Source organism: Myxine glutinosa, chromosome 8 (genome assembly GCF_964187855.1).
Source record: "Myxine glutinosa chromosome 8, kmMyxGlut1.1, whole genome shotgun sequence".
NCBI lineage: Eukaryota > Metazoa > Chordata > Myxini > Myxiniformes > Myxinidae > Myxine > Myxine glutinosa.
In genome coordinates, this window is record NC_136268.1 from 79,676,038 (window position 1) to 79,703,139 (window position 27,102).

The window sequence follows — 27,102 nt, forward strand, 5'->3', positions numbered from 1 at the left end:
CCAACTGAGAATGAAGGTGTGGAGGTTGAAAGAGGTGACAGTGATGGAGGCATTAAAAGAGAGGCCGAGTATGGTAGAGGATGATGTGGTTGAGCTTGAAAGTGGTTGGATGTCAATGAAAGATAGTCTGTTGGGAGCCGTTGGTGAGGTATGTGGATGGACAAAAGGACCACCGAGGCACTCGGAAACATGGTGGTGGGATGCTGAAGTTGGAAAGAAGATTGACGAGAAGAGGAAGAAGTTCAAGGAGTGGCATAAGGCGAAGGGTATGGGGGCAGAAAAGGCAGAACATGAAAGTTATAAGGCAGCTAAGAAGGCTGCAAAGAAAGAGGTAGCAAAGGCGCAGGAGGCATGTAGGAAAATGTTCGGAGAACGCTTGGATTCGGAAGAGGGTCAGAAAGCAGTATTCAGGATTGCAAAGCACATAGCGAAAGAGAGGTGTGATGTGATGGGGGTGAGTTGCTTGAAGGATGAAGTGGGACAAATCGTTGTCGACCCAGATGGAATTAAAGGAAGATGGAAAAGATATATGGAAATGCTGTTGAATACAGAGAATGAATGGGATGGCAACATAGAGAGTAACCCAGTTTTAGGACCGGCAGAGAAGATAACTGAGAAGGAAGTTGAGGAAGCGATAAAAGCAATAAATAAAAAAAACCACCTTTAGAGGCCATTTTTTCCCCGCAAGCGGGGGTTGGCCTTTTTCGGGAACTGTGGTTGTTGTTGTTTTTCGGTCCCCTTTTTGAAGCAATGTTTTACGGCCGGATGCCCTTCCTGACGCCAACCCTTTTTGCCGCCTTCAACGACAAGTAGGGAATTACCAGTGAACTGGTACTCAATTTGCCGACCTCGGAAGGATGACAGGCTGAGTCAACCCCCCTGGCGTTAATTCAGCGATTGACCGGGATTCGAACCCAGGATCCTAGGATCCTAAGCCGGCACCCTAGCCGCTAGCCCAACACCAGGGTTGGTATGAAGATGAAGCAACAACAACACCAACAAGCGATAAAAGCAATGAAGAGTGGAAAAGCGGGAGGGCCGACGGGAGTTGTGTGAGATATGTTGAAGGCAGCAGGAAGTTGGGGTGTGAAGAGAATGACAGAGATCTGTAATCTGGTGGTGAAAGAAGACCGCATTCCAGTGGATTGGGAACTGAGTACCCTCGTCCCTCTATACAAGGGGAAAGGTGACCCTCTGGAGTGTGGCTCGTACCGAGCGATAAAGTTATTGGAGCATGGAATGAAGGTATTGAAAAGGGTGTTGGAGAGGAGGATAAGGAAGAAAGTGAAGATCGACGAAATGCAGTTTGGATTTATGCCAGGAAGAGGAACGACAGATGCGCTTTTCATTGTGAGGCAGTTGCAGGAGAAGTACATGGAGAAGAGGAAGAAGTTGTTTTTTGGGTTTGTTGATCTGGAGAAAGCATTCGATAGGGTTCCACGCAAAGTATTGACATGGGCATTGAGTAAGTTAGGAGTGGAGGAATGGTTGATCAGAGTAGTGATGGCAATGTACAAAAGAGCGCGCACAGCTGTAAGGACGAAGGACGGGAACAGTGGTGAGTTTGAGGTGAAGGTGGGAATGCATCAGGGGTCGGTACTAAGTCCACTACTATTTGTAGCTGTGATGGAGGTGCTGGCTCAGAACGTAAAGGATGGTTTACCGTGGGAGTTGTTGTATGCAGATGATCTGGTGTTGATTGCGGAAAGTATGGATGGACTGAAGGAAAAGATGAACAAGTGGAAGGAATGTATGGAGACAAAAGGTCTGAAGGTGAATATCGGAAAGACGAAGGTGATGGCAAGTGGTAAAGCATGTGGTGAGGTGGAAAGAACGAGGAAGTGGCCGTGTGCTGTGTGCAGGAAGGGTGTCGGAGTGAACTCCATTCAATGTGCAATGTGCGCTGAGTGGGTTCATCAAAAATGTAGTGGTCTGCGAGGGTCATTTACCAGTGTGGCAGCTACATTCAAATGTAAGGTGTGCACAGAGGGAGCTGCAGATGGAGGAAATGTTGAGTTGGATCTTGGAGACGGCGTGAAGCTGGAAGGTGTGAAAACATTTTGCTACCTCGGAGACATGCTGAATGGAGAAGGTGGATCAGACTCGGCAACGGTTGCTCGAGTGAGATGTGCATGGAAGAAGTTTCGGGAACTGAGTGGCGTGCTGATGAGGAGGAGAGTGTCGCTGAAGCTGAAGGGAAAGGTGTATGCTGCATGTGTGAGAAGTGTTATGATTTATGGGAGCGAGACATCGGTAATGAACGTAGAGCAGCAACGAAGGGTGGAAAGGGTGGAAATGCGAATGGTTCGATGGATGTGCGGAGTATCGTTGAGAGAGAGGAAGACAAATGATGAATTGCGAAAGATGATGGGAATATTGCCTGTGATTGATGCTGTGAAGAGGAACAGGTTGAGATGGTTTGGTCATGTGTTGAGGAAGGATGAAAGTGACTGGTTGAGAAGAGTGATGGAAGTTAATGTAGAAGGAAGTAGAGGACGGGGAAGACCGAGAAAGACTTGGCTAAAGATGGTGGAAGAAGAAATGCGGGCAAGGGGGTTAACAAGGAGAGATGCAGAAAATAGGGCAAAATGGAGAAGATTGTCATGGGGACCGCAAGGCTAACCCCCGCTCTAGCAGGGAAAATGGCCTTAAAATGCACGTTGTTGTTGTTGTTGTTGATTCATCACGTGACAGTGCTTTATTTCCTTGAGATGGAGCATTCCCTTTGTGCTGTGTTTATTTTCACTCACAAGGTGATATGTTGCGTCAGCAAAGTGAGACCCCACCCGAGGTGTCAAATCGAAAATTGTGAAGCATGATCGCGGATCTCTCATCTCTCGTGATCTCGAGGTCCCATGCAATTGAATGTGTTGCATGACTCTCACGCCGCCTCTGCCGGGGCCCCTCATTGAGTTTAGGGGGCCCTGTGCACATTCCCTGCGCGTGCCTGTGCATTAATCCACCACTGAGCAAACATGACAGACAAAAGTTTCAATAGAAGGCAAAAACATTGACTCACCTCTTGAGTGCACATTAAAAAAGCTTGCATCTGTATCTTCTGTGAGTTTGTGGAGCTTGGATTCTTCCAGCAAGAGATCCTGCAAGCAGCGATTGCATTATCACCACCAAATCATGCTGTACTAGTCAGCTGAATGAGGCCATGCAAAATAAGGGGGAAATATTATTATTATTATTCAGAATGAAAGTAAAATATGTAAAGTGGTAGATAACTAATGCTTGGTGAAATGGAGAAGCAATAGTGATAAGACGCTCTTTAATAAAACACCACAAACAATAACATCAACAATAACAACAACAACAACAAAATTGCACATGCTTATTAAAGATATTACCTTTGTGGTAAGACCGAAACGAAAATGTAATTGCAACGTGATAAGCTTTAAATACCTACCGGGCACCTTGTGAAATTAGTGAATGAAATCGTGTTATTCAGCCTGTGAAGTTATTGATCCCATTTTGACTTGAAACTAGAACGGCACTCTTCGATGTCACAAGGTCGACCGATATGCCAACGTCCACATTATGCCATCATTATACATACTTGCACCAAGTTTGATTTATATCCCTTCAGTTGTTCTCAATTATCACATTTTTACTTGACATGACCTCTGACCTTTGACCTTCGATGCTGAAATGTAATCAGTTAATCTTTGCATCATAATATATACACATACCAAGTTTCGTCAAAATCCCATTACTGGTTAACAAGTTGGAGCAGTCACAGAAATTTTACATAATGTGACTTCTAACCTTTGACCTCTTGACCCAATAATCCCATCAGTTCATCTTTGCGTCATTTTACATACTTGAACCAAATTTGATTCAGTTCCCCTTGGCCATTCTCAAGTTATCACGGTAACAAAAATCTATCACGGGCAGACGGGCAACCCGAAAACATAATGCCTCTAGCGACTTAGTCGTCGAAGGCATACAAATTCAAGAGGTGGTGTTTTAGAAAAGGAGAAGTATGACGAAGGAGAAGAATAAAATAATTAACGAAGAAGAGGGAGGAGGGGAGGAAAGGAAGGGATGGAGATGGAGTAAGAGGAGAAGGATAGGGAGAAAGGGGAGGCAGAGCAGGGGAAGGAGGAGGCTGCGGAGCAGAGGGAGACGGAGGAGGAGGGGGAGGAAGACGAGGAAAAGGAGAAAGGACGATGAGGATGCTGAGGAAGAAAAGGAAGAGTGGATGTTGGGGAGTAGGAAGAGGGGGAGGAAGAAGAGGAGGCAGAGGAATGGAGTGGAGGATGTGGAGATATAGGAAAAGGGGAGGAAGAGGTGGAGGAGGAGGAGAATGATGCTTCCTCGTTAGGTTTTTGGTAATGGTTCAAACAAAGGGAATTGACAAATGTAAATCTCTCGTTAACAACCTGGAACATGCATTTCAATAAAGGAAAAAGTTACACATACTAACTCTAGGATGCAAGCGTTCATCCAGTAACGCCTCCAAGTAAAATTTCCAAAATCCAGGCTGACTGCACATCTTCACTTCTTTATTCCTCGCTTCTCCAGTCAATGGAACCACCTTCTGCAGGCCATTCTTTCCTACTCTTCTCACATGGGCCTCCGAGCAGAGTGCACTGCCACCTGATATCATCCCCCACCCTGACCCATTTTATCTTTATTAACCCCCATTAATGCTTCCTAACGCAACACTCTTATTTACTGATTTCCGTGTTGCCTAATCTATTGTCATGCAACTGCGATTAACATCAGAGTTGTGGAGGCCGATTACGAGGCTTTAAACTCCTGAGGCGAAAACTCAATAGCGGATTCCCAAAACCGAAGCGCGCGGAATGGAGGGAACGGCAAGGGCCCCACAGCCTTAGCTATTAAAATCAAACACCGGGAAAACTGCGTTCAGATATATGTACAAAAATAATACATCGATTTATTAATGAAAAGCAAAGACAGTGAAAATATGACGATAAACATAAGGTAACTAAATTGGGATCCCATGCACAACAGATTTCAAACACGAGACGAGGGAGATGAATACGAAAATAACACGTCTTTTATGTAAAGTGTATTCGCGGATACGGCCTTATCTCATCCTTGTCGTCTTGGTGGCTGCCGTCCAACACTGCTCCTTCCGGCCCGATCGCACACCACGAGGTCCCTCGCTCCAAGCGCCACGCGTCCCACGCAGGCTAGCGGCTCCACACGAGGTCGACTCGGACCAATGTCCTGACGCGTCTCAAACCCAACTGCTCAAAAACGGACTCGGGCTCTGCACTCGAACTGCGCACTGCTTGGGCTCTCTGCGCTCACCTCGAACTCCTGATCCAACTGCCAGCAAAGGCGTCCGATGCTCACTCAGCTCATGCTGAACTCTCTACTCCTGGCTCATCCGAACTGCACTCCCGAAAATGGCGTCCGACCCTCGATAATATCTCCGGCCGATAACGTCACATTGGCGCACTGCTCTGCCATTCAGAGCCTCCCACGACTCGCCGGCTCATCCAGGTCACGCCCTCTGCGTCACTGCCGCTCTCTCCACTCCTGCTCCTCCTTCATAGCACGTGCTATGCGAGGTGGGTAGGCCTTTCGGAGGTGTAAATGGTGGCGGCCAATTGTGGCGGTGTTCCAGCCCGATTTCTTCCTAAGTCATGTCAGGGGGAAGGGCGTCATTTAGTGTTGTACTAAAGGTCCTAACTAATGTTTATGTGGTTTGCAGTGCCATAATGGACAAAGGTTTGATGACCAGGTTGGACTCACAGGGGCGTTATCTTTAATCCCCAACTACTTAACACTCAAATCTCCTGGTAGATCCACAATCATACATCTTATCCCGACAAACGCCTAAACATGAAGAACTTATTACAGGTAGATTCCCTATCGCGACAGTCGAATACCTACCTATACAGATCTACCTGGCTCTAGATATTGCTTAACCCACCAGACATAACACTATCTATCTATCTCTCTTTATCTATATCTCTCTACATCTATATCTATATCTCTCTATATCCATATCTCTCCATATCAATATCTATATCTCTCTATATTTATATCCATCTCTATATATCTATATCTATATCTATATCTCTCTATCTCTATCTACAGTGCATTCAGAAAGTATTCAGACCCCTTCACTTTTTTCACATTTTGTTATGCTGCAGCCTGATGCTGAAATCATTTAAATTCATTTTTTCCCTCATCAATCTACACTCAATACCCCATAATGACAAAGAGAAAACAGGATTTTAGAAAGTTTTGCAAATTTATTAAAAAGAAAAAACTGAAATATCACATTTACATAAGTATTCAGACCCTTTGCTATGACACTTCAAATTTAGCTCAGGTGCCTCCCATTTCTCTTGATCATCTGAGATGTTTCCACACCGTGATTTGAGTCCACCTGTGGTAAATTCAATTGATTGGACATGATTTGGAAAGGCACACACCTATCTGTATAAGGTCTCACAGCTGACAATGCATATCAGAGCAACAAGCGTTACGACTAGGTTCCCCGTCGGTGAAGTGATGCGAGTTGTCAAAGTGGAAGACGCAAGGCGGCCATCTTGGATTTTGACGTGGCGACCCAATTTTCAATAGCGTTCTCCCTTATGTGCAGATACACCCACACACCAGATTAGAAGTGAGTAGTTCGTTTATTTTTCAAGATATTTCGCTCACAAGGTTCAGACATATATATGGTGGTGGCAATCTTGGATTTTGACGTGGCGACCCAATTTTCAATAGCGTTCTCCCTTATGTGCAGATACACCCACACACCAGATTAGAAGTTGGTACTTCGCTTATTTTTCAAGATATTCCGCTCACAAGGTTCAGACATACATGGCGTCAGACATACATGGCGGTGGCCATCTTGGATTTTGACGTTATATATATATATCTCTCTCTTCTTCTTGTTTGTTTGTTCACTCCCTTGATAATTGTGCAGATTTGTTGCCCATCAGTTTGACTTTGCTCTTCCAGGAGTCACTCACTCACTTGTAGAAAAAAAACAAAAAAACTCCAAAGTCATTATGGGTGACTAATACAAAAGTGGGAAAATTAATATAAAAACAAGCATTCTGAGTATTGCGCTGCAATACATGTCCCCTACTGGCATTGGGTAGCACTGGCATAGAAGACAGTATTATGACTTACCGCACTCCAAATTATAGTCCGGAAAACTGTTGGGGAAATTACCAAAGTTCAAAGTGCCATAACTTTGTCAAAAATGATCGAAACGTCGTGAAGTTCGAACTTGATCTGTAACTTATCATGAGGAAACCATGTACTAAGTATGAAATCATTAGCATTAAGAGTTTAGAAAAAAAAGTCTGGAAAACTGTTCTTTGCGTGACGGACTGACAGACGGAGGGACGGAGTGCAAACCTATAGTCCCCTCCGGTTTACACCGGTAGGGAACTAATAAGACAACGCAATGCAGAAGGTGTAAAAATTTCAGGATAGGCAAAATAATAAAAAAGATGAAGCAGGTTTGTGGAATGTGCAAAAAAATAAAAACTACAATACAGAAAAATGCCATGTTGAGATACGTCTTAATCCTGTAGCAAACTGAAATAGATGAGGCAAGTCAACTCAAGAGACAGGAAATACAAAACATGAAAACTTGTGCGAGAATAAATACAAAGGTACAAACAAGAAAGCTTCCCAAAAATGTAATGCCCATCCGTCTCTGCTTTCTACCTGAACTAAAGTTGACAAAAACGAGCTTAAAAAATATATAAATTTTATCAATTGTTGTTCTCCATATTCTCATAATAAAGACTTGTTGAACATTTGATGACATATGCTCAAATGTTAAAAAGTTATGGCTTGGACAGACAAACTGAACCTCAATGGTAAAAAAATAAAAAATACACAGAAGCTATTAAAAACATTGGACGTCTCGTGCTTAACACGCATTGGACAGGCCAATAAAGGTTATTTATACTTACTAATCCTGTCCTTTGACCAAAACATTAATGAGTCTTCTCCATATTTTACTGACAAGAGATTGTTGAAAATTTGATCAGTCATGACAGACACACAGACACAGACACACGAGGGCTTCATTCCACATTCTGAAACCCACATTTGGAGATAACAACCTTTGACATGTGTGCACATACGCACACACGCACACAAACAAATAATAGTATGAGAGTAGTAATAGCATGGGGGTACAGTTTCATTTCATAAGTCCAACAGTCGAGTATCCATCTGTACTGTATTTGTGGAATATAGCCAAGATTTGTACTGCTTTTAAATAAAATAAAATAAAAATACATATACATTATATAGGATATGTATTTTTGCAACAATAAAAACGATACCATTCAACAAGAACCTGGAACTATCAAAACAAAAACATGGGCTTTTCAGCCTAAAATAAACATCTTTATGGTCACCTTTGTGAAGTCATCCAAGTGCAGAGGGCCAGGCGAGATTGTGGGATTGTACGAGGGCGTTTCACATTCTAAGGACAAAAATATATTGCATTTAAAAAAATTAAGTGAAAAAGCCATGAAGGAGACAAATAACGAATCAACAAAGTACATGAGATTTGAACCTGGAATGCTAGCTTTATTAGGTATGTTTATTTACTGTCGTAGCCAAAAATATTGGCACCCTTGCAATTTTTTCAAATAATGCACCATTTCTTCCAGAAAATTGCTGAAATTTAAAAATATTTTGGTATCCACAAATGTATTTCTTTGGTTTGCGGTGGAAAAAGCAAAAAAGCTGAAAAAATGACTAAAAATCTTCGCTTATTCCACACAGAAATCTTAAAATGGCACAGACAATATTGTTGGCACCTTTTAGAAGTTGTTAGAAATAATTAGATTTCAAGCAGGTGATTCTCTTTTACTTTGGAATTGAACTCACCTGTGGTGAGTTGCAGATGCCTGCAATATAAAAATCACTCATCAACCAGTTTGAATAGAGAAAAGGAGTCATTCTGCTGTTTTGTGTCACTGTGTGTACCGCAATGAGCATGGAGAAAAGAAAGAAAACCAGAGAATTGTCTGAGGAGGTCAGACAAGATTGTCGCCAAGCATGGACAATCTCAAGGCTACAAGTCCATCTCCAGAGACCTTGATGTTCCTGTGCCCACCGTACGCAATGTTATCAGGACGTTTATGGCCCATGGCAATGTAGCCAACCTCCCTGAACGTGGCCGTAAGAGAAAACTTCATCGAAGATTGCGGCAAAGGATAGTTAGAATGGTGGAGAAAGCACCTCGATCAACTGCCAAACAGATTCAAGCTGACCTTCAGACACAAGGTATGACAGTTTCAACTCGCACCATCCATCGCCAACTCAATGAAAGGGGATTCTACGGTAAGATACCCAGAAGGACCCCATGGCTGAGAGAGAGAGACATAAGAAAGCTCGACTGTAGTTTGACAAAACATACCTGAACAAGCCAAAATCCTTCTGGGAGAATGTCCTGTAGGCAGATGAGACCAAATCAGAGCTTTTTGGTGATGCACATCATCTCTATGTTTACAGAAAACAAAATGAAGGCTTCAAAGAAAAGAACACCTTCCCTACAATCAAACATGGAGGAGGTTCAGTGATGTTTTGGGGTTGCTGTGCTGCCTCTGGCACGGGGTGCCTTGAATGTGTGCATGGAATCATGAAATCGGGAGATTACCAAGGCATTTTGGAGCGCAATGTTCAACCCAGTGTCAGAAAGCTGGGTCTCCGTCAAAGGTCATGGGTCTTGCAGCACGACAATGACCCCAAATATACTTAAAAAACACACCAGAATGGTTCAAGACAAAACGCTGGACTGTTCTGAAGTGGCCAACAATGAGTCCAGATCAAAATCCCATTGAACACCTGTGGAGAGATCTGAAAACAGCAGTTGGGAGAAGGCACCCTTCAAATCTGGGAGAACTGGAGCAGTTTGTACAAGAAGAGTGGGCCAACCTGCCAGTAGAGGGGTGTAGGAAGCTCGTTCATAGCTATAGGAAGCGCTTGACTGCAGTTATTTTGTCCAAACGCCATGCTACCAAATATTAAGTCAAGGGTGTCAATAATTTTGTCAATGCCATTTCTTTTTATTTTCTGATTTAAAAGGATATATTAAGTTATGAATCAAAAACAAAGGTTGTGTAATATTAACAGTGAAATAAAGAATTGTGGAGACCAAATATTTTTGTCAATTTCAACTTCTTTTTAGAAAAACTTGAGTTATTTGAAAAACGGACAAGTGTGCCAATAATTTTGGCCACGACTATTTATATATTTGTATGCAGCCCGTGGCTCTTTAGCTGCATTCTTTTCTGGGAGCGCAGCTGTGCCTCCACCCTCCCCCTTACCAGCTAGTTGGTGCTCATTTTGCTGACCTCGGAGGGATGATAGGCTGAGTTGACCCGCACGCCTGGTGTTAATTCAACAGCACAACAGGGGCTTTAACTCAAGACCCTAGGATCTTAAGCTAGCCACCTTAACCGTTCAACCAACAGCCAGCAAATGTAAGATCACCTGACAAAAGACAGCCATAAAGTGGATGCTAGCAATTCGATGAAGCGTAAACTTGATGTATCGACTGCCCCAACTTTCAAAAGTTATGCTTGGTGGCAGAAAAAATAAAACTCCACTTGGCCAAATCAAATTGGAAAACCAAATACTGCATTGGAGTCGTCAGAAGGAATCTGAAAAAATAAAGAGCAAAGATAGAGACATCAGGAGGAACTGGGATAGAATTCGGGTTTCAGCCACTACTCCACTCCCCTCAAACCAACCAGGCACACCCAAGTGATCCTTGCAGAAGTGTGATGGATTTGAAGCACATTAGGTTCAGTACAAGTGAATAAGAAAATGAAAAATGGAGGGGTGATAATCCCAAAAAAGGACATCATCAGATGATGAGAATGAAATTCAGGAAAAACTAGAGCAATGCGACTGTTGCCAATATGCCTCCGCGTAGTCCCTGCCCGTGACAATGGGTAGATGCCCTCGTTCACCGTCCTAAAAATAAACCAGTTTGGTTTAAATCCCTTCAGCTGTTTTAAAGTATCACATTTTTACCACAGGACAGATCTCACATCGATCGGTGAAGCGTTTTCGGAGAAGGGATTTTTTTAAAATATCGGCTTTCAAGCCAATATGGCTGCCAAACCATGTGACATATTATATCAAAAATGTACACTCTGCATATGTATGGGTAGGGGTAGGGGATCACGTTTGTGAAGTTTCGTGTTGATCGGATAAGGTTCCTTTTTCTATCCCAAAAGGCTGCCAAACCACATGACCTATGATATCATTTTCAAACTACCTGCAACAATGGTATTAGAAGGCATTTGCAAATTTTCGCATCAATAGGGTGAGCGGTTTCAGAGATATATAATAATTTAATATTTTCCTTCAATCCCATATGGCTGCCAAACCATGTGACTTATGATGTCATAAATTTAATATTTCAATACAAATGGGTCAGAGATCATGTGCATAAAATTTCAGATTTTTAGGATAAGCGCAGCGGTCGGGAACCTATGGCTCGCGAGCCATATATGGCTCTTCCGGTGACGGCATATGGCTCCCAGACAATTTTGAGTTGAAAAAAAAAAAAAAAAAATCAGTTTGGAATGTCCTGCAAAAGCTAGCTGGCTTTACGTCCAATCTCCTGCAGTCATTCAAAGCACGTTTTGTAGAATTTCGTGCGTGCACTGGTCTTTTCAAGTTCATCACTCATCCACATGAGTGTGCAGTGGACAAAATCGACCTGACATGCATCCCCGGGGTCTCTATTGGAGACTTTGAGCTGGAAGTTGCTGACCTGAAGGCATCAGACATGTGGATGAGTAAGTTCAAGTCACTTAATGGAGAGTTGGAAAGTCTTGCGCGACAGCGAGCAGAGCTGGCGAGGGAACACAAGTGGACAGAAATGAAAAATCTTCAACCTGAAGACCAGCTGATTCTTAAAACTTGGAACGAGCTTCCTGTGACATACCACACAATGCAGCGTGTGAGTATTGCCGTATTGACCATGTTTGGCTCTACATATGCATGTGAGCAGTCATTCTCGCATATGAGGAACATTAAGACCAACCTACGCTCACGTTTAACTGATGGAAGCCTCAACGCCTGCATGAAGCTCAACCTCACCACGTATGAACCAGACTACAAGGCCATCAGCAAAACCATGCAGCACCAGAAGTCGCATTAAAAGTAAGACATATTTAATTTATTATACGTTAAAAATACTATATGGCTCTCAATGAAATATATTTAGAAATATTTGGCTTTTATGGCTCTCCCAGTCAAAAAGGTTCCTGACCCCTGGGGATAAGGCATTCAATTAAAACATTTATGGCTGGTATACCACTTCACTGATGTCATCATTATCATGTTTTGTTCTCCATTGGGAGTACTTGACAATGTGCCAAGCTTTTAAAAATTTCATTCAGCAGTTTGAGAATTTTTATTTATTTTATTTGCGTTTAATCCAAGACAGCTGCCATAATACCACGTGACCTATGACATCACAATTATCAAAATACATTCCACATGGGTGTCACTCGTACCCTCAAAGTTTAGTCTCAATTGGACATGTGGTTGCTGAGAAAACCAAGGTTTAGCCCGTATGGATGGATGGACGGATGGACAACCCGAAAACATAATGCCTCCGGTCACCTTTGGGGGCATAGGCATAAAAACCTTCAGACCTAAATAATTGTTCCTCAAAATTAATGAGTCCAATTCACAACAATGTGTAGCCAGTTTACTTCAACTTAACCAACACTGGTATATATACTATTTCACTCCGACTCCTTCACTGTTGAGAAGCCCTTATACCCCACCTCACCAGGCCTGGGTGTACTGTGTTGTGCTCCGTCACTATGCAGTTGGGACGGTGACATGCCACGTGACGGTGGTGGTGTGGACAGGCCACACTCAAGTGAGGGGCTCCAAGTGACTTCCACACTCTCTGTTGTCATCTGCAGTATTCCAGAATGCATATTGACAAAGCTAATTACTCACCTCATCAGTTAGACATCGAGGGATGGGGGATTAGGGAGGGGAAGCATGCCTCTACAGATACAATTGAAATGTAAAGAGTATAATCAAAACACAGAACCCACTCCCCTCCCATCCCCAATCCCTTCCCAAAACCTAAAAAGCCAAAGTATCATTCATGAGTTTAGAATAATAATCAAAACAACTGTTTATGAGTATGGAAAAAGAAAGATGGGAAAAGTATTATTTATCTTTGTTTTTTTTTTACATTAAAATGTTGTATACTGTGGAACCCTGACATTTGCAGGTTATAAAGTGTGACCTGTTTCTACATTCGCGCTTTGTGTATTGGGGGGCAGGGGTGTTTGTTTGTTGTTATTTTGTTTTTTTTACACATCAGGCCTGCTCTCCAATATCATATCAATTTGGTCTGTGAACATGTTGAAATGAAATCCAAGATTTGACACGATTGGCACTGGAGGTGTTTGTTGTTTTAACATGCTGTATCTGCTATTTTAGATAGATAGGAGAGATTGGACAGACAGACAGTTGCCTGGGATCCAAAGGTTTTGATCACCAGATTAAAAACTGCAGACGTTGAGTCTTTCCGGCCACCTACACTCCACTGTTCTTCTTTATCTTCCGTTTGTGAAACCACATTTGAGGCTGTTCAAATCATACTATGCCACTCCCTCATCTCGGAATCTTTTGTACTCCATCAATTCTACCTAACTCAGCACTCTTGTATGCAAGTTACCATGTTCATTCGTTACCTGAATCACACACCTAAGGTGGACAGAGGTTATGTTTTCCCTGCTGTCTTTATTTGTCTGTGAAGAGGATATCTCAAAATTGTGGATGGATTTGGACGAAACTTAATGGACAGGCTGTGAGTGTGACAAGGACGAATTGATTAGATTTTGGTGAAGATCCAGATCCAGATCCGCAAGGATTTGAATAATTATTCACCAGAGTGATAGGGCCAAAAATGATATATGACATGTGTGTATATATTGTTATGGTTTTCAGAACCGTCACTTGTAAATAATAATCCATTATAAATAATCCCCTGTAAATATTCCCAATTTCCAAAGGTCAAAGGTCGCACCCTAGTTAGTCCATATTGCAACACGTAGGGCACCCACCATAGGAACTTCTTCAGTTATTTCATTAGTATTTGTTTCAGGTAAGGCTCTGTTTCCAATAGTTTGACTCTGCGTTGCATTAATCAAATAACATACGCCCCTTTTCAAATCCCGTTCATTTTGCGGCTTAGCCTCCCTCCAAATTGTATTGCGCGCCTCTGCCAGCCGCAGCGCTCGCTCCAAACACCATTAACCATGCGGTCAGAGCGGAGAAAAAGGGGGAGGAGTTATCGGAGCGAGGCGTAGCCCTGTTCAGGGCGGAGTCGGTGAGCCCTTGCGACCAACCAGGGCCGAGGCGAGCTCACCGGTGGGTGTGTCCGAAAAGCACGCGGCTTGAGACGCGAGCGCGTAATATAAGCGCTCGCGTGGGACTACTTAGAGAGACACGAGTCAGTTGGAGTTGGAGCCTGCCGAGTCTGAGCCGGCCGAGTCAGAGTCTGCCGGGGAGAGTGGCACCATTGGAGAGTCACGAGGCACGCATCACGATTCCTCCGATTCACGGACGCAATTCCTCCCCGGTATATGAACCCCCCCGCATGTAAGGTCCGCTCGCGCCGACAATACCAACCGCGCTGCCTGCCGGGTTTCGCCACGGAACCTGAGCGTGGACCGAAGTGGAGCATGGACCGAAGTGGGGCGTGGACCAGAGTGGAGCGTGGACCAGAGTGGAGCGTGGACCAGAGTGGAGCGTGGACCAGAGTGGAGCGTGAACCGGGCCGGAGCCAACGCTGGCCCATCTGCTTGGACCTTCCTTCCTGCTATTCCCCCTTCGTGTAAGTCTGTTTGTGTTGTCCTGGGGCGTGCGAGTTAAGACTGTATAAGGTTGCCCTGTGTCTGCTTCTTCTTCTTCTTTGTACATTCCCTTCTTTAGTTTCCTCTTTTATTAGTATAGTAATAAATCATATTTGTTCTTCCCTACCTTTTGGTTTCCCCTTTCATTCGATCGCCTCTGTCTTTTCTCCATTGGAGTACCTGTGGCACGATTTGGCCAACTGCTCAGGATCGGGTTTAGTCTATGGTTAACGGCCCAAGTCGCGGCTCGCTTCGCTCGGCGTATCCATTACCGCTACGGCTCGGGTGGGAGTTATCTCCTCGCTTACGGCCAGTGGTCGTACTTAGGTAATAAGACTAATTGGGCTTACAACCATACTTACCACTGACCGGAAGTGACGTCATAACTTCCAGGATTGGGGGACGGCCAGCTTACAAGACAAGGGGACTAACCCCCCCCCCTTGATAAGGGGAGAGCCGACCCCCGAATCCACAACAATATATATATATATATATATATATATATATATATATATATATATATATATATATATATTGTTGCGGTTTTGTGTTTTTACAAATAAAGGTTAATTTCCCCCTCATAGTTTAATCACACTACAACACGTAGCCTCGCGATAGTTCAGTTATTTCATAGTAAATGTAAGCATAGTCCTTTTCCTGTGTTAGTTTTGCGTTGAGTAGAATAATGAGAATTAGGTCCCCTTCCAATGCTTTATGCCGCCTCAATGCTTTGAGTTTTGGCGCAAATTACCACGAGGCCGGCTTGACAAGTCGAGGCAAGCCGAAGGAAGGCGGGACAATGGGAGTGACTGGTAAGCACGTGCCGCCAATCAGGGCTCGAAGGGAGTGGCTTAGCACTGCGTCAAAAGGCGCGGTTTGGAACATTCGATGGGGGCTAAGGGCGTGGCAATATAACCCTTTGCGCGAAGCCCCCAGGTCAGTTATGAGGCAAGCCCATGCGAGAAGGACATGCGCTGAGTGATGAGCTTGAGTTATCGGTTCGAAGCGCTGTGTGAATTACAAGTTATGAGCCGGGGTCCTCTGTTGAACAGTTCTGAGTGTGCGATGTTGAATCGAGTTACAAGTTAAACGCTCGGTTGAGCTTGAGGCAGATCCTCTATTGAGTTACGAGGGTGAAAGCGCGCCATTGATTAATCGCGCTGTGAAGAACCGCCGAGCCGGGCGAGAGACGCGCATATTCGCCTGCCTGCCTTTGTTCGAGATACGTGCCGCAAGGATCCCTCCCACCTGCCTGCCTGCCTTCATCGAGGGACGTGCTGTGACCAGAGGGCCACGCCGGGCGAGCTGTTCCTGAACAACAAAGCCGGCGCGTTCAGCGCATGCACCATCCTTCCTTCATTCCCCCTGTGAGTGTGAACGGGCCTGTTGTCTGGGAAAATAAGCTAAGACTGCTTCAGTGCCTGCTCTGTGTCTCTTCGCCTTGTATACCTGTAAATAAACCTGTGTTCTTCCTTCTATTTGATTGTTCCCGTCCTTTCCATCCATCGACTAAGCGTGGTACGAATTATATCGCTCTAATCGGGTTCCAATAACAAGATAACTGCACGGACCACGTGGTACGCCATCCGCTCGGACGTACTCAAATTACGCGTGGCTCGTGCGAGACTTGATCCCCGCTTCCGCGGCGGCGCAGGTACTTAGGTACGTGCGAGAATTGTCCCGATACCCTGTCCTGCGTCTGCCCGGGAGTGGCGACTCAAATCTCGCGGTTGCGACGACCCAAAAAGAACAAGGGGCTTAATCTCCCCTTGGTAAGGGAAGGAGGGTCGCGCGAAAACCGTAACATTTGGTGTCAGGAGTGGGATTGGACCTGGAGTGCGCTTCACGCACTCAAAATTACGAGCGGATGAAATTTAGTTAAGATCCAAATTATATTTGTACCATGGCTGGCCAAGGCGGTCGAATGCCAGTGGGGGTAGAAGTAAAGGTAGAATTCATGACCCAAGACCAAGAGAGACAGTTGGTAGTGGAAGCTGAAAAGGGTGCGGCAGCTGGGAAAGAAAATGGCGGCCCCTCGTACGTGACGGCGATAGCCGGGCCTGCAGTGCCAATGGACTGGGGCCTTTTTATGGTGCATTTCAGTGCATATATGGAGGGAGACAGGAAGGGAATGGATGCAATGATGGCTACCCAGGGGATCGACATGCAAAAAATGAGGAACGAAGCAAGGTACAACTGGGATGGATTTCAGGAGCAAATAAGGGGCAATGAATGTTTTTCAATTTTGTAACAAATTTTAAAAATTTATGAAACGTCCAAAACTCAAACTTGTTCTGTAACTTATCGTAATAAGGCCATGTACCAAGTTTCAGTTCAATATAATCGATGAATAGAACAATGCATGCATCCGAAATGGTAACCCAACAATGTGCAAGTTGAGCAGGAAGTTGAGAGAATTGTATCTGTGTCCGAATGCACACACTCACAAACTCACCTGCTCCCAAACCTCTTCCAAGCCTATATTATAATCAGATGGCCCATTACGATAAAGAAACATTAAATTGTACAATGCTCTCAATTTGCTGACACTGCTTCCTCACCTGACCGGAGATGGCATCCTGGTTCACACACAGACACTGTGACAAAGGCACATGGGCATTGGAAGCCAAGGGAGATGATGCTCGGACTACGAAAATAGGTGGAAAGTGGAAGCAAAATAAAATAGAACAATTTTTTTTAAAATCAACACATTCATTTAGAAACTGTGCATAAAATGAAACCGTTAGAAAAGTTATCATCCGACGGCAGAATCGATTATACCAAAAAGATTTACAGGTGCAGAGCTAAGATTGCGCTTGTGCATTTGCCCCAAATTTACTGTGCAAAATTATTTTCACACAAGGAAGGTCAATGTCCAATAAAAACTTTCAAATCTTAATCAAATCGATAGAAAAATTTGAAATCCACCCATTTTCAGCTAACTGAGTACCGTGATGTATGATTAATTGAGTAGAGAAGTCCTGATGTAAATCAATCACGTAACTGCTGCACAGCTATTTTTCATACATGCACATACACAATATATACACAACCTTTGCTTATTTATGATTGGGACACAACCTTCAATCTTCTATCTCCTTGTTAAAAAAAAAAAAAAAAAAGCTTTTTAAATCTGCACCATCTTGCTATGTCAACATCATTTTTACACGTGCAAAAAACATCCTTTTTTTTTTTTTTTACATAGAGGGTGCTTTAACAGAGAGACAGATCACTTTACTGCAAGATAAATAGCTGGTATCATTCTGAGAGCATTGGCTGAGCTGTCCTGAGCTGCAGTTTCGCAATGTGTCAATGGGAAATTTCGTTCCGAATACGGAACGAAGGATTTACGAACGATTTTCGGTAACCTAACTCATTCATACACATTTGTTTTACTCTGACAATAACAGAAAAAACACTCGCTCTCAATTTCAAGGATTTTCCATGGCAGTCAATGAAATTCCATGACTTTCCAGGATTTTCATGACACGTACGAACCCTGGTCCCACACAGATTAATGGATCTGAGACATCTCGACTTGCTAGGCCTATAGGTAGGCCACTAGATGCGCCACAATGATCTTTAACTAATAAAGGTGCTTAAATGAGATTTTACACAGGAATTGTGTAGCCCATTGCCTGTCGGACTTTTCTAGCCATTATATAATATGTGGATTGTTTATAACTCGTGTCCTGGGGCCCAATATACGATTTCTCCATGCCATGGCTTCAATTTTGACATGTGATATTGCTCCTGACACCCCCTTGGCCCAATTCGATGCATAACTACATTCCTAACGGTTGCTAGTATTCAAGTATCCTAACGGTTGCTCGCTTCAAGTAATCACCTCAGTGAAATTTTGAGGAAACTGGGCGTACTACACATGGGTAGTGTATGGGATAAAAGCCCTGGTCTGCACTCCGACCGGAATCAAAAACTATTATAACCAGTTATCCAGTTCTGTCAAGTCATGGCCGACTTCTGGTGACATTCACAATCAGATTTCTCCAAACATCACTATCCTGAGATGCTTTCCAAAGCTCTGGCAGAGACAACTTGGTTGCAGCCTTTACCCCATCTATGAAAGTCTGCGGCCTCTTCTTCCCTCAACCCTACTCAGCATGGTTGACTTGTCCAGACTTTCATTTTCTGAATGCATGATGTGTCCAACCAAAGTATGACAGTTTCTGTTTTAGTATCTGTGCTTCCCATGTACATTGTCGTCAAATTTCTTCAAACAACTGATTTGTTTGTTCTTCTCACGGTCCATGGAATTTTAAACATTTTTCTCCAAAACGACATTTCAAAACTGTCAATCTTCTTCCTTTGTTTCTTTCTTTTTCACTGTTCGATGACTCATCCATACATTGCAATTGGAAATACTACACTTTCACCAACCTCCCCTTGATATGTTTTGCTACATCCTAGTCTTTCCAGATCTTCATTAATCCTGACATTGCTGTTCTCCCCAATGCAAGCCATCTATTAATTTATCATCCACACTGACCTCTCACTTAAATCTTTAAAAAACACAGGAAGATGACACTTTCCACATGATTGTCTCCCAATGTGAACACATCAATCTTCTCAGTTTATAAGGTTTTAGTCTTTCTTTAGGTTTAAAAACCAGCTTTTTCACTTTCATTCTTAACGGTCTGCAGCAGTTTCATCAAGCCCTTTACACTTTCTGCCAACAGAATAGTATAATCAGCTTACATTAGATTGCTGATCGTTCTTCTTCAAATCCAGACCCCAGCCTATATGTCATCAAAGTTAGATTTTTCGTCAAAAATTATTAAAACCACAAATTAATCAGTCAATTCCGTCCGATGAGAATGGCATAATGATAATATTAAAACAGTGGCGGGCAGGATGGTCGAGAGGTATGCACACTCGCTTCTAAGCTGTCCAGTCTGGGTTTGAATCCTGACCTAGCTATAAACGGTCATTCCCATGGTTCACAAGCAGGGTGATTCATTAATGTGTGTGTGTGCCACCAATAACTCACGGTGTCCTTCGCGTAGAGTAGGTGAGCTACTGCCAGCATCATGGCCAAATTCCAATTTCCTGTCCTAACCTTCGTCGAACGTCAGGCCTGTCCAGCCAATTCATGAAATACTTGGGCCAAACTTCCCCCAGCCAAGTCCACAAGAACGTGATAATAATTGGGGCCATTTAAATAATAATAATATTATCAACACCGCTGTCTGCAAGGTGTGTACGTGCATGTGCATATACACCTGACCCCTCCCCTCTTCCCCTGACCACTGCCATAGGGAGTGTTTTTCTCATGACAGTAAATAAGGCCCGAGGACAAACACTACAAAGAGTTGGACCTTCACCTGGGGGGATAAATAAAATAAAATAAAAACAAAAATAAAAAATAAAAAAACGTTTTCCCCCATGGACAACCGTATGTCACCTTATCGCATGCAACAGGATTTCAGGGCTATGAAGATCCACTATAATCGCACTTTTACCAAAAAAAAATTCTCGCAGCGTCACTCCTTTAGCAAGCCGACAATTAAAACAATCTCCACACCAATCGGCCATCAATCATTTCATCTTCTAAAGGCCATGCACACAGACATCGATCTCATCCCAACATGAATAAATCCAATCTTCCATCCTGACTATGAGGTACTACAGGGTGGTCAGTGATATGTTAACATCACAAATACGGTGTGTGTTGACAAATAATCTCATTCATCAATTGCCACTTCACCAGGTCATTTCGTTAGTTTTAATAAAATAAGTTTACAATAAAGGTCTCAATCTCAAGAAGCTTAAAATCCAAATCCTTAATAGTGTGACCTTCAGTGGATTTGATCAGCTAAACTTTGGGATACCAATCATGTCCTCATTGACCATCACTGCACCCAGTGTAATTGTAATTGCATGTAATTGCATATGTATGTAATTGTAATTAAATTGTAATTCGTTCACAAGAGAAATGTCTCCTTATTGTCCTTCACTTATGTAATTTGTAAGCAAGTTCTTCCAAGATGATGAAATGCTGGAAAAAAAAATTAAGTCATTTTCAGGTCATTCAAATTTTGGACGAGGAAAGAGGCAACGAGGAGGATAAGCAAAATGTGTCTCTACATTGCTCACCATGCCCAATGTGAATAGACGAATCAGGTGTAAAGCAGGGAAGACAATTTGTGCCAAACAACTCATGTGTGGAGCTGTAACTCTCTTCAGTCGAGGCTTCCTTCGGGTCCAAAGAGACCTTGGCACACTCGATCACCACGTCCTGTGTCTCGTACCTTTTCCACCTGTGAACAAGTGGAGTTATTGACACAGACTATTGTTATTCAACCTTACCTAAATAACTACAATTAACGTATAATCAAGGTAAAGGGTCTTTGAACGGATGGCCTTGTCTTAGTAATTCTATTAATCCACCAAAATATATCCCAGAGTTATGAGATGGGGGTGGCAGCATTATGGAGTATAGTTTCTTCAAGCTTGAATATTTATGAATTTTAAAATGTTTTTGTGTGTTGCCTTATGGTACAAATCTTCTTTACTAACTCAACTAAACGTTTTTGGGTTTTTTTTGTCCTTTGTTCCCTTAAAATGATACAACCGTCTCTTTGCATGACTGTCCCAAGGCAGTTTCTTGGGCCCAGTCTTGTTTTTATTGCATACAAAGTCAAGGCTCATGGAAGAGTTATAACACTGAATGGATCAAGACGCAACAGAACAAAAGGAATAGCAGAAAAAGAGGGGGGGGGGGGGACCAACAGCAAGGTTAAAGGATAAAATGAAGGGAGACTTGGACAAATAAAGTAAGTGGGGAGGAAAGAGGGGTCGTGAAAAATGCTACAAAAATGACTTCTCCAATGCTCTGAAAAACCCCCCTTCCTTTTAACAACTGACTCCACATTTGGCCCTACAGTAGCCCATCTCGATGACGGGGTGAGAGTAGCTGTGACATTCTGAGCCAACATGTGTTTTTTGGCAAATGGAACGCCTTTCAAACAAAGAAAATTTCACACTCCTAATCACTCGAAGGAAGGATCGTCTCAAACCCACTGACCTATTTCCATGATCAATCACTGGAAGAGGTTCAGCATCTTGAACTTATTGGCCTACATCAGCCATTACCTCTCCTGGTATCAGAATATATCAAAGCTAGCCTCAAAAATCAAGCCACACACTGGGCATACTCCCTTAAAATGAATTACTCAGCCTACAGGGGCCTTGGTCCATAGCTCATTTGAATACTACTCAGAAATATGTTTCTGGCACCCCAGCATCACACTCATATCTCCTCAATGAAGTTGAATATAAAGCTCACCACATTAATGGCATCTCCCTCAATGAGGGCATAGATCAAGGCCCATCGCTCACATCATAGACAAGTCAGTGGCCTCATTTTCTTTCCGTTTTTCTTATAGCTTATCCTCTGGCATAGCTCTCTATTCTTTCAGCCCTCCAACCCTCCCCATCTCTTCCAGGATGCACACATTTTTTCAATACCTGCCCACCTGGTTGACATCTAAAAATCCAATGGGTTAAAATAAACACGACGTTGATCGAAGTACGCTAACTGTTGTGGAAAGCAAGGGGAAACTGACGTTTCGGGTCTTAACGCTTGATCACAGCAAAAGATAGGAGTGAAGGTTGATACAAGGTCAGAGTGAGTCAGAACTGGCTCAGGCAGTACATGGGGGTGAGAATGACTGTTTTGACAGGGAGGGTCAGGGTTCGGGGGTTAAAAGTAAAGGGGACTGGGATTGGGATGAGGAGAAAAGTTAAAATAATAGCAAAAACAAACAACAACAAAAAAAACACAAAACACAGACTGACACGAGATAAATCATACGATAATTTGAGATGCGTCTGTTTCTTAATGTTTGTGTGATTATTTGTTTGTTTGTTTGATTGACTCAACGCATTCCTGACCTGCTGGATGGAACAAGTGGAAAACTGCTGGTTGCACTCAGGAACGTTTTAGAAAAGCATCATGACCCGAGGGGTTCAGCATGCAGTGAAGGTGGGGGAGGGGGAGGACCCCAATTCAAGTTACTAACGGTATACCAATTCAGGCAAATAACGCAGGCAGGTCTGTTGGCTCCCTATTCTTTAACCGACAAATCAGGTATTGCTCGCAGAGTCCTCAAAACCTCCCAAACAAATCCAGGACGCATGGGTTCTTCTAGTTTGGGTTCCCCTCCTGATTAAACATGCATAATCCAGGCTGACTGCATACCTCAACTCTTTTGTTCCTCACTTCTCCAGTCTACGGAACAGCTTTACACAATTCAGGACAAAAATAAAATGTCGCAAACTCAAGGTGGTTGAAAGAAAGATGCCAGTATCCCAAATGTGTAAAATGGCAGATCAATTCAGGCAGAAAAAAAGAGAATAATTTACAATAAGGCATTAGTATGCCACATCCGAATGCAAACATCTCAAACACACTTGTTTTTGCTTCTTCAAGCCTCGTGCTCCCATCCAGCATCCAAAATTAAAAAGTGAAACCACAGATTTTCTTAATACCTCTGTTGGTGAAGTCTCGACCCACATCACGTCATCCTCATGTGCAAACAATAAATGGCTATGATTTTAGGAGTTACCACATCCCAAAGCATGAAAAATAGTCCTGAGTGGGCTGACAGTCATCTCTTGAGGTTGTAGTTCAGACCTTTGCTGGTTTTTGGGGACCCCCCTGGGGCCCTGATTGACATGAAATCGAACAATCCAAGACCTAGTGATTCTGCAGACCATTGCCTAGAAGGGCTATATCTGGTTTCAGAGCAATCGTTTGGTAAATAAGGGATGAGTATGGATTCGAGATTTCAGGGTGTAAACCCCCTCAGGAACCCCTCCCTGTACTCCTCCCCCTCCCCCTCCTCCAATCATTCAAAATAAAAAATCGAAGCCTGAGCGATTGATTGTGCAGGCCATCAGGTAGAAGGGCTGTATCGTGTTTCAGAGCAATCGGATGGTGAATAAGGGGTGAGTAGGGATCCAAAATTTCAGGGGATAGATAAACCCAGACAGATAGATATCCGGACATCACGACCGATTTTATAAGTTAATCTCTACGAGAATCGAGATGACCTAATAAAGGCACAAAAAAACGACAACTAAGTTTGAAAGCTTAGACTACACAGCCCAGATGCAATCTGGGTGTTTTAATGAATTAGTCAGCTCACTTACTTGCTGGCATCCATTTCGTACTCTTTAGTACCGGTCACGAGCTCAGGGTGGACCCGGACGCGCTCCAGCATGGGCTGATGGGTGGAAAGTTTGTTGTAAGGAACAATTAGAAAATGTTTTGTAAAAATCACCACGAGAAAATGATTAACTGTGTAAGCATAGTTATAAATTCAGCATTTAGCGGGATCCAATTCATATGAGCTATAAAATATCTGGAGAATGTTACCATAACAAATACGAAACAAAATCTTATAAATAAAAATTGTCGGACGCCTGTCTGTTTGCTTCTTTTTTTTTGCAAAGATATCTGAGCCGACAACCACCAAATTTGGCATGCAAACCAAGTCCAACCTGGGGATTGTCCCAAGGATATTTTCATCCACCAACTCACCCTTTAAAGACCCCAAAGATCCCTAAGACCCATTTTTCCATGCTTGAGAGATTAGATTAAATGCTTCAGAGAAGACTTTTTACATGCTTGAGAGATTATACCCCTTACCACCCTGAAGACCTCAAAGACCCACAAGTCCCTTGGAGACCCAGAGCACCCATAAGACCCTTTAAAACCATGAAACCCAAAGACACTTTAGACCCTAAAAATTCCAAAAATCCCAAAGACCCCTCAATACCTTTAATACCCTGTAGAACCTTAAGACCCCTAAAACTCCCAAGACTCTCAAGACCCAAAGACACTTGAGACCCCAAAGACCCTTTAGACCCCTAAGAGCCTTATGACCCAGAATACCCTAAAGACCTTAAAGACCTCAAAAGTTCCTTATCGCTGTCTCTCCCACTGATAAAGCAAATCGTTTTGGTTCTCTTTTCTCCTCTAATTCCAAACTGGATGATTCTAATTCCATTTCCATTTCCTTCTGATGCACCCCTTACCAATCCTATGCCCCTCCCTATAATTTATTTTCATGTAGTTAAAAAAGTACTCCACTCTTTGGACACAAGCAAGACATACAGACAAGATGGAATTCCTCCTCGTGTCTTGAAGGAATGGTACCTCAGAACTTGCTCCCGTGCTTGCTCGTTTGTTTGGTTTTTGTTAAAAAACCAAAGTTTTCCTCTTTCCTGGAAACATGCCTTAGTATAGCCTATTTTAAAGAAGGGTGATCATTCAAATCCTTCCAACTACCACAGGCCTATTGTTCTGACTTCTACTATTTCCAAAGTATTAGAATGGCTTCTCAATTATCATGCTTGAGCTTTCATCAATATTGATTTCAAAGGCAAGATCTACCGGTGATATCCTTTCTTACATTACGGATGTCTGGGCCTCTTCTCTGAGAGACCTTGGAGAATCCTTGTTTTAGGCCTTGAAATCTCAAAAGCCTTTGACAGAGTTTGGCATCGAGGTCTGATATCCCAGCTTCCCTCTTTCGGCTTTCCTCCTCCACTCTGCTCTCTCATATCGATCTATCCGACCACTTTATCTCCTCAATTGTTTTTGGTTCAACATCTCCGTCCTTCCCCATCAACAGCAGTGCCCCTCAGGGTTCTGTCCTGTCTCCAACACTCTTCCTTCTTTTCATCAATGACCTTCTTTCTTCTACAAATAATCAAATGTACTCGTATGCTGACGACTTGACATTACATTCCTCCATGTTTTTCCCAAATGCCCCATTGCCCCATCTTCCCTCACTCGATCTACATCTTGTTTGATCACAGCCACCACTTTAAATTTAGACTTTGACAAGATCTCCCAGTGGGGCAAATGTAATCAGGTTAAATAAAATGCTTATAAAACTCAATTTCTTCCCATCTCTCTCTCTAAAACTCCTCAACTCTTCAACCTCCTTTAGAAGCACCACAATTACACCATGTGATTCAATAAGCCTACAAGGTTTTACCCCAACATCAAATTTATCCTGGAATCCACACATTACACAAACAGCTAAGTCTGCCTCAAATCAACTAGGAGTCCTGTTCAGATGTCGAAGATTCTTCTCCTCTCAACAGTTGCTTCAATTATATAAAGGATTGATTTGTCCTTTTATAAAGTACTGCTCTCACATCTGGGGAGGTTCTAGCTCCACATACTTACTGGACAGAATTGAATTAAAGTAATTCGACTGATAAACTCTCCCAATCTGACCTCAAAACTCGACCCGCTCAAGTTACGTCGCAAAGTTGGCTCTCTTTCTCTTTTTTTTTTTTTTTTATTACAAACTAGCAGAAGTACCCGGCATTGCCGGGTGGGGGAGGGGAGGGGAGGGGAAGGGGAGGGGAATGGGGGGGGGGGGGGAGCGAGCCCCTTGGCAAAGCGAGCGATTTTTTTTTTCATAGCGTCATAGCGATTTTTTTTTTCATAGCGTCATAGCGTTCATAGCGTCATAGCGTTCATAGCGTCATAGCGTTTCATAGCGATTTTTTTTTTCATAGCGTCATAGCGTCATAGCGGTCATAGCGTTTCATAGCGTCATAGCGATTTTTTTTTTTCATAGCGTCATAGCGTCATAGCGTTCATAGCGTCATCACGTGATCGCTCTGAGCGAATCAGCGCCCACCTGCTCTGATTCCATGCGCTGAAATGCGCTGAGGTAAATATGAATTAAAAATATGGATCGTCAAATATTTTGAGTTCGGCCATGTTCGTCCCAGGCTCAATGGCCATGTCTATGCCAAATATCAAGCACGTAAGCCTCTCCATTTAGGAGTCTATTGGTAACATTACTTACACACACACACACACACACACACACACACACACACACACACACACACACACACACACACACACACACACACACACACACACACACACACACACACACACACACACACACACACACACACACTTTTATATATATAGATATTACTTCGGTTTCTGTTCTCGGTTCCCATCACACAATATTCCTATGATGTGGCTTGTCAAGTATTCCATAGTCTCGCTAATGGTTGAGGTACACAAAGCAGCAACTTCTTGAGAACAGAAACCGATGGAGCAGATTACAATATCCCCCCATTTTTAGTTAACCTAGAATAAGGGTTTGGGGAGCTCATGCGATGGCGCGTTGTCCGTCCGTCAGTCCGTCAACAT

The 27,102-nt window shown here is 43.2% G+C and overlaps 1 protein-coding gene across 1 annotated transcript in view; it reads right to left on the reverse strand.

Annotated features, from left to right (window-relative positions):
• Positions 1–27,102, reverse strand: part of TSC1 (TSC complex subunit 1) — an 83,789-nt gene that overhangs the window by 44,472 nt on the left and 12,215 nt on the right. Inside the window, exons 8-13 of the mRNA XM_068124687.2 lie at positions 24,057–24,130; positions 20,997–21,160; positions 17,444–17,529; positions 12,794–12,926; positions 8,385–8,452; positions 3,020–3,098 (exon numbers count right to left, since the gene is read on the reverse strand). Coding sequence (XP_067980788.1) covers positions 3,020–3,098; positions 8,385–8,452; positions 12,794–12,926; positions 17,444–17,529; positions 20,997–21,160; positions 24,057–24,130 — 604 coding nt within the window. The remainder of the gene's footprint in view (positions 1–3,019; positions 3,099–8,384; positions 8,453–12,793; positions 12,927–17,443; positions 17,530–20,996; positions 21,161–24,056; positions 24,131–27,102) is intronic.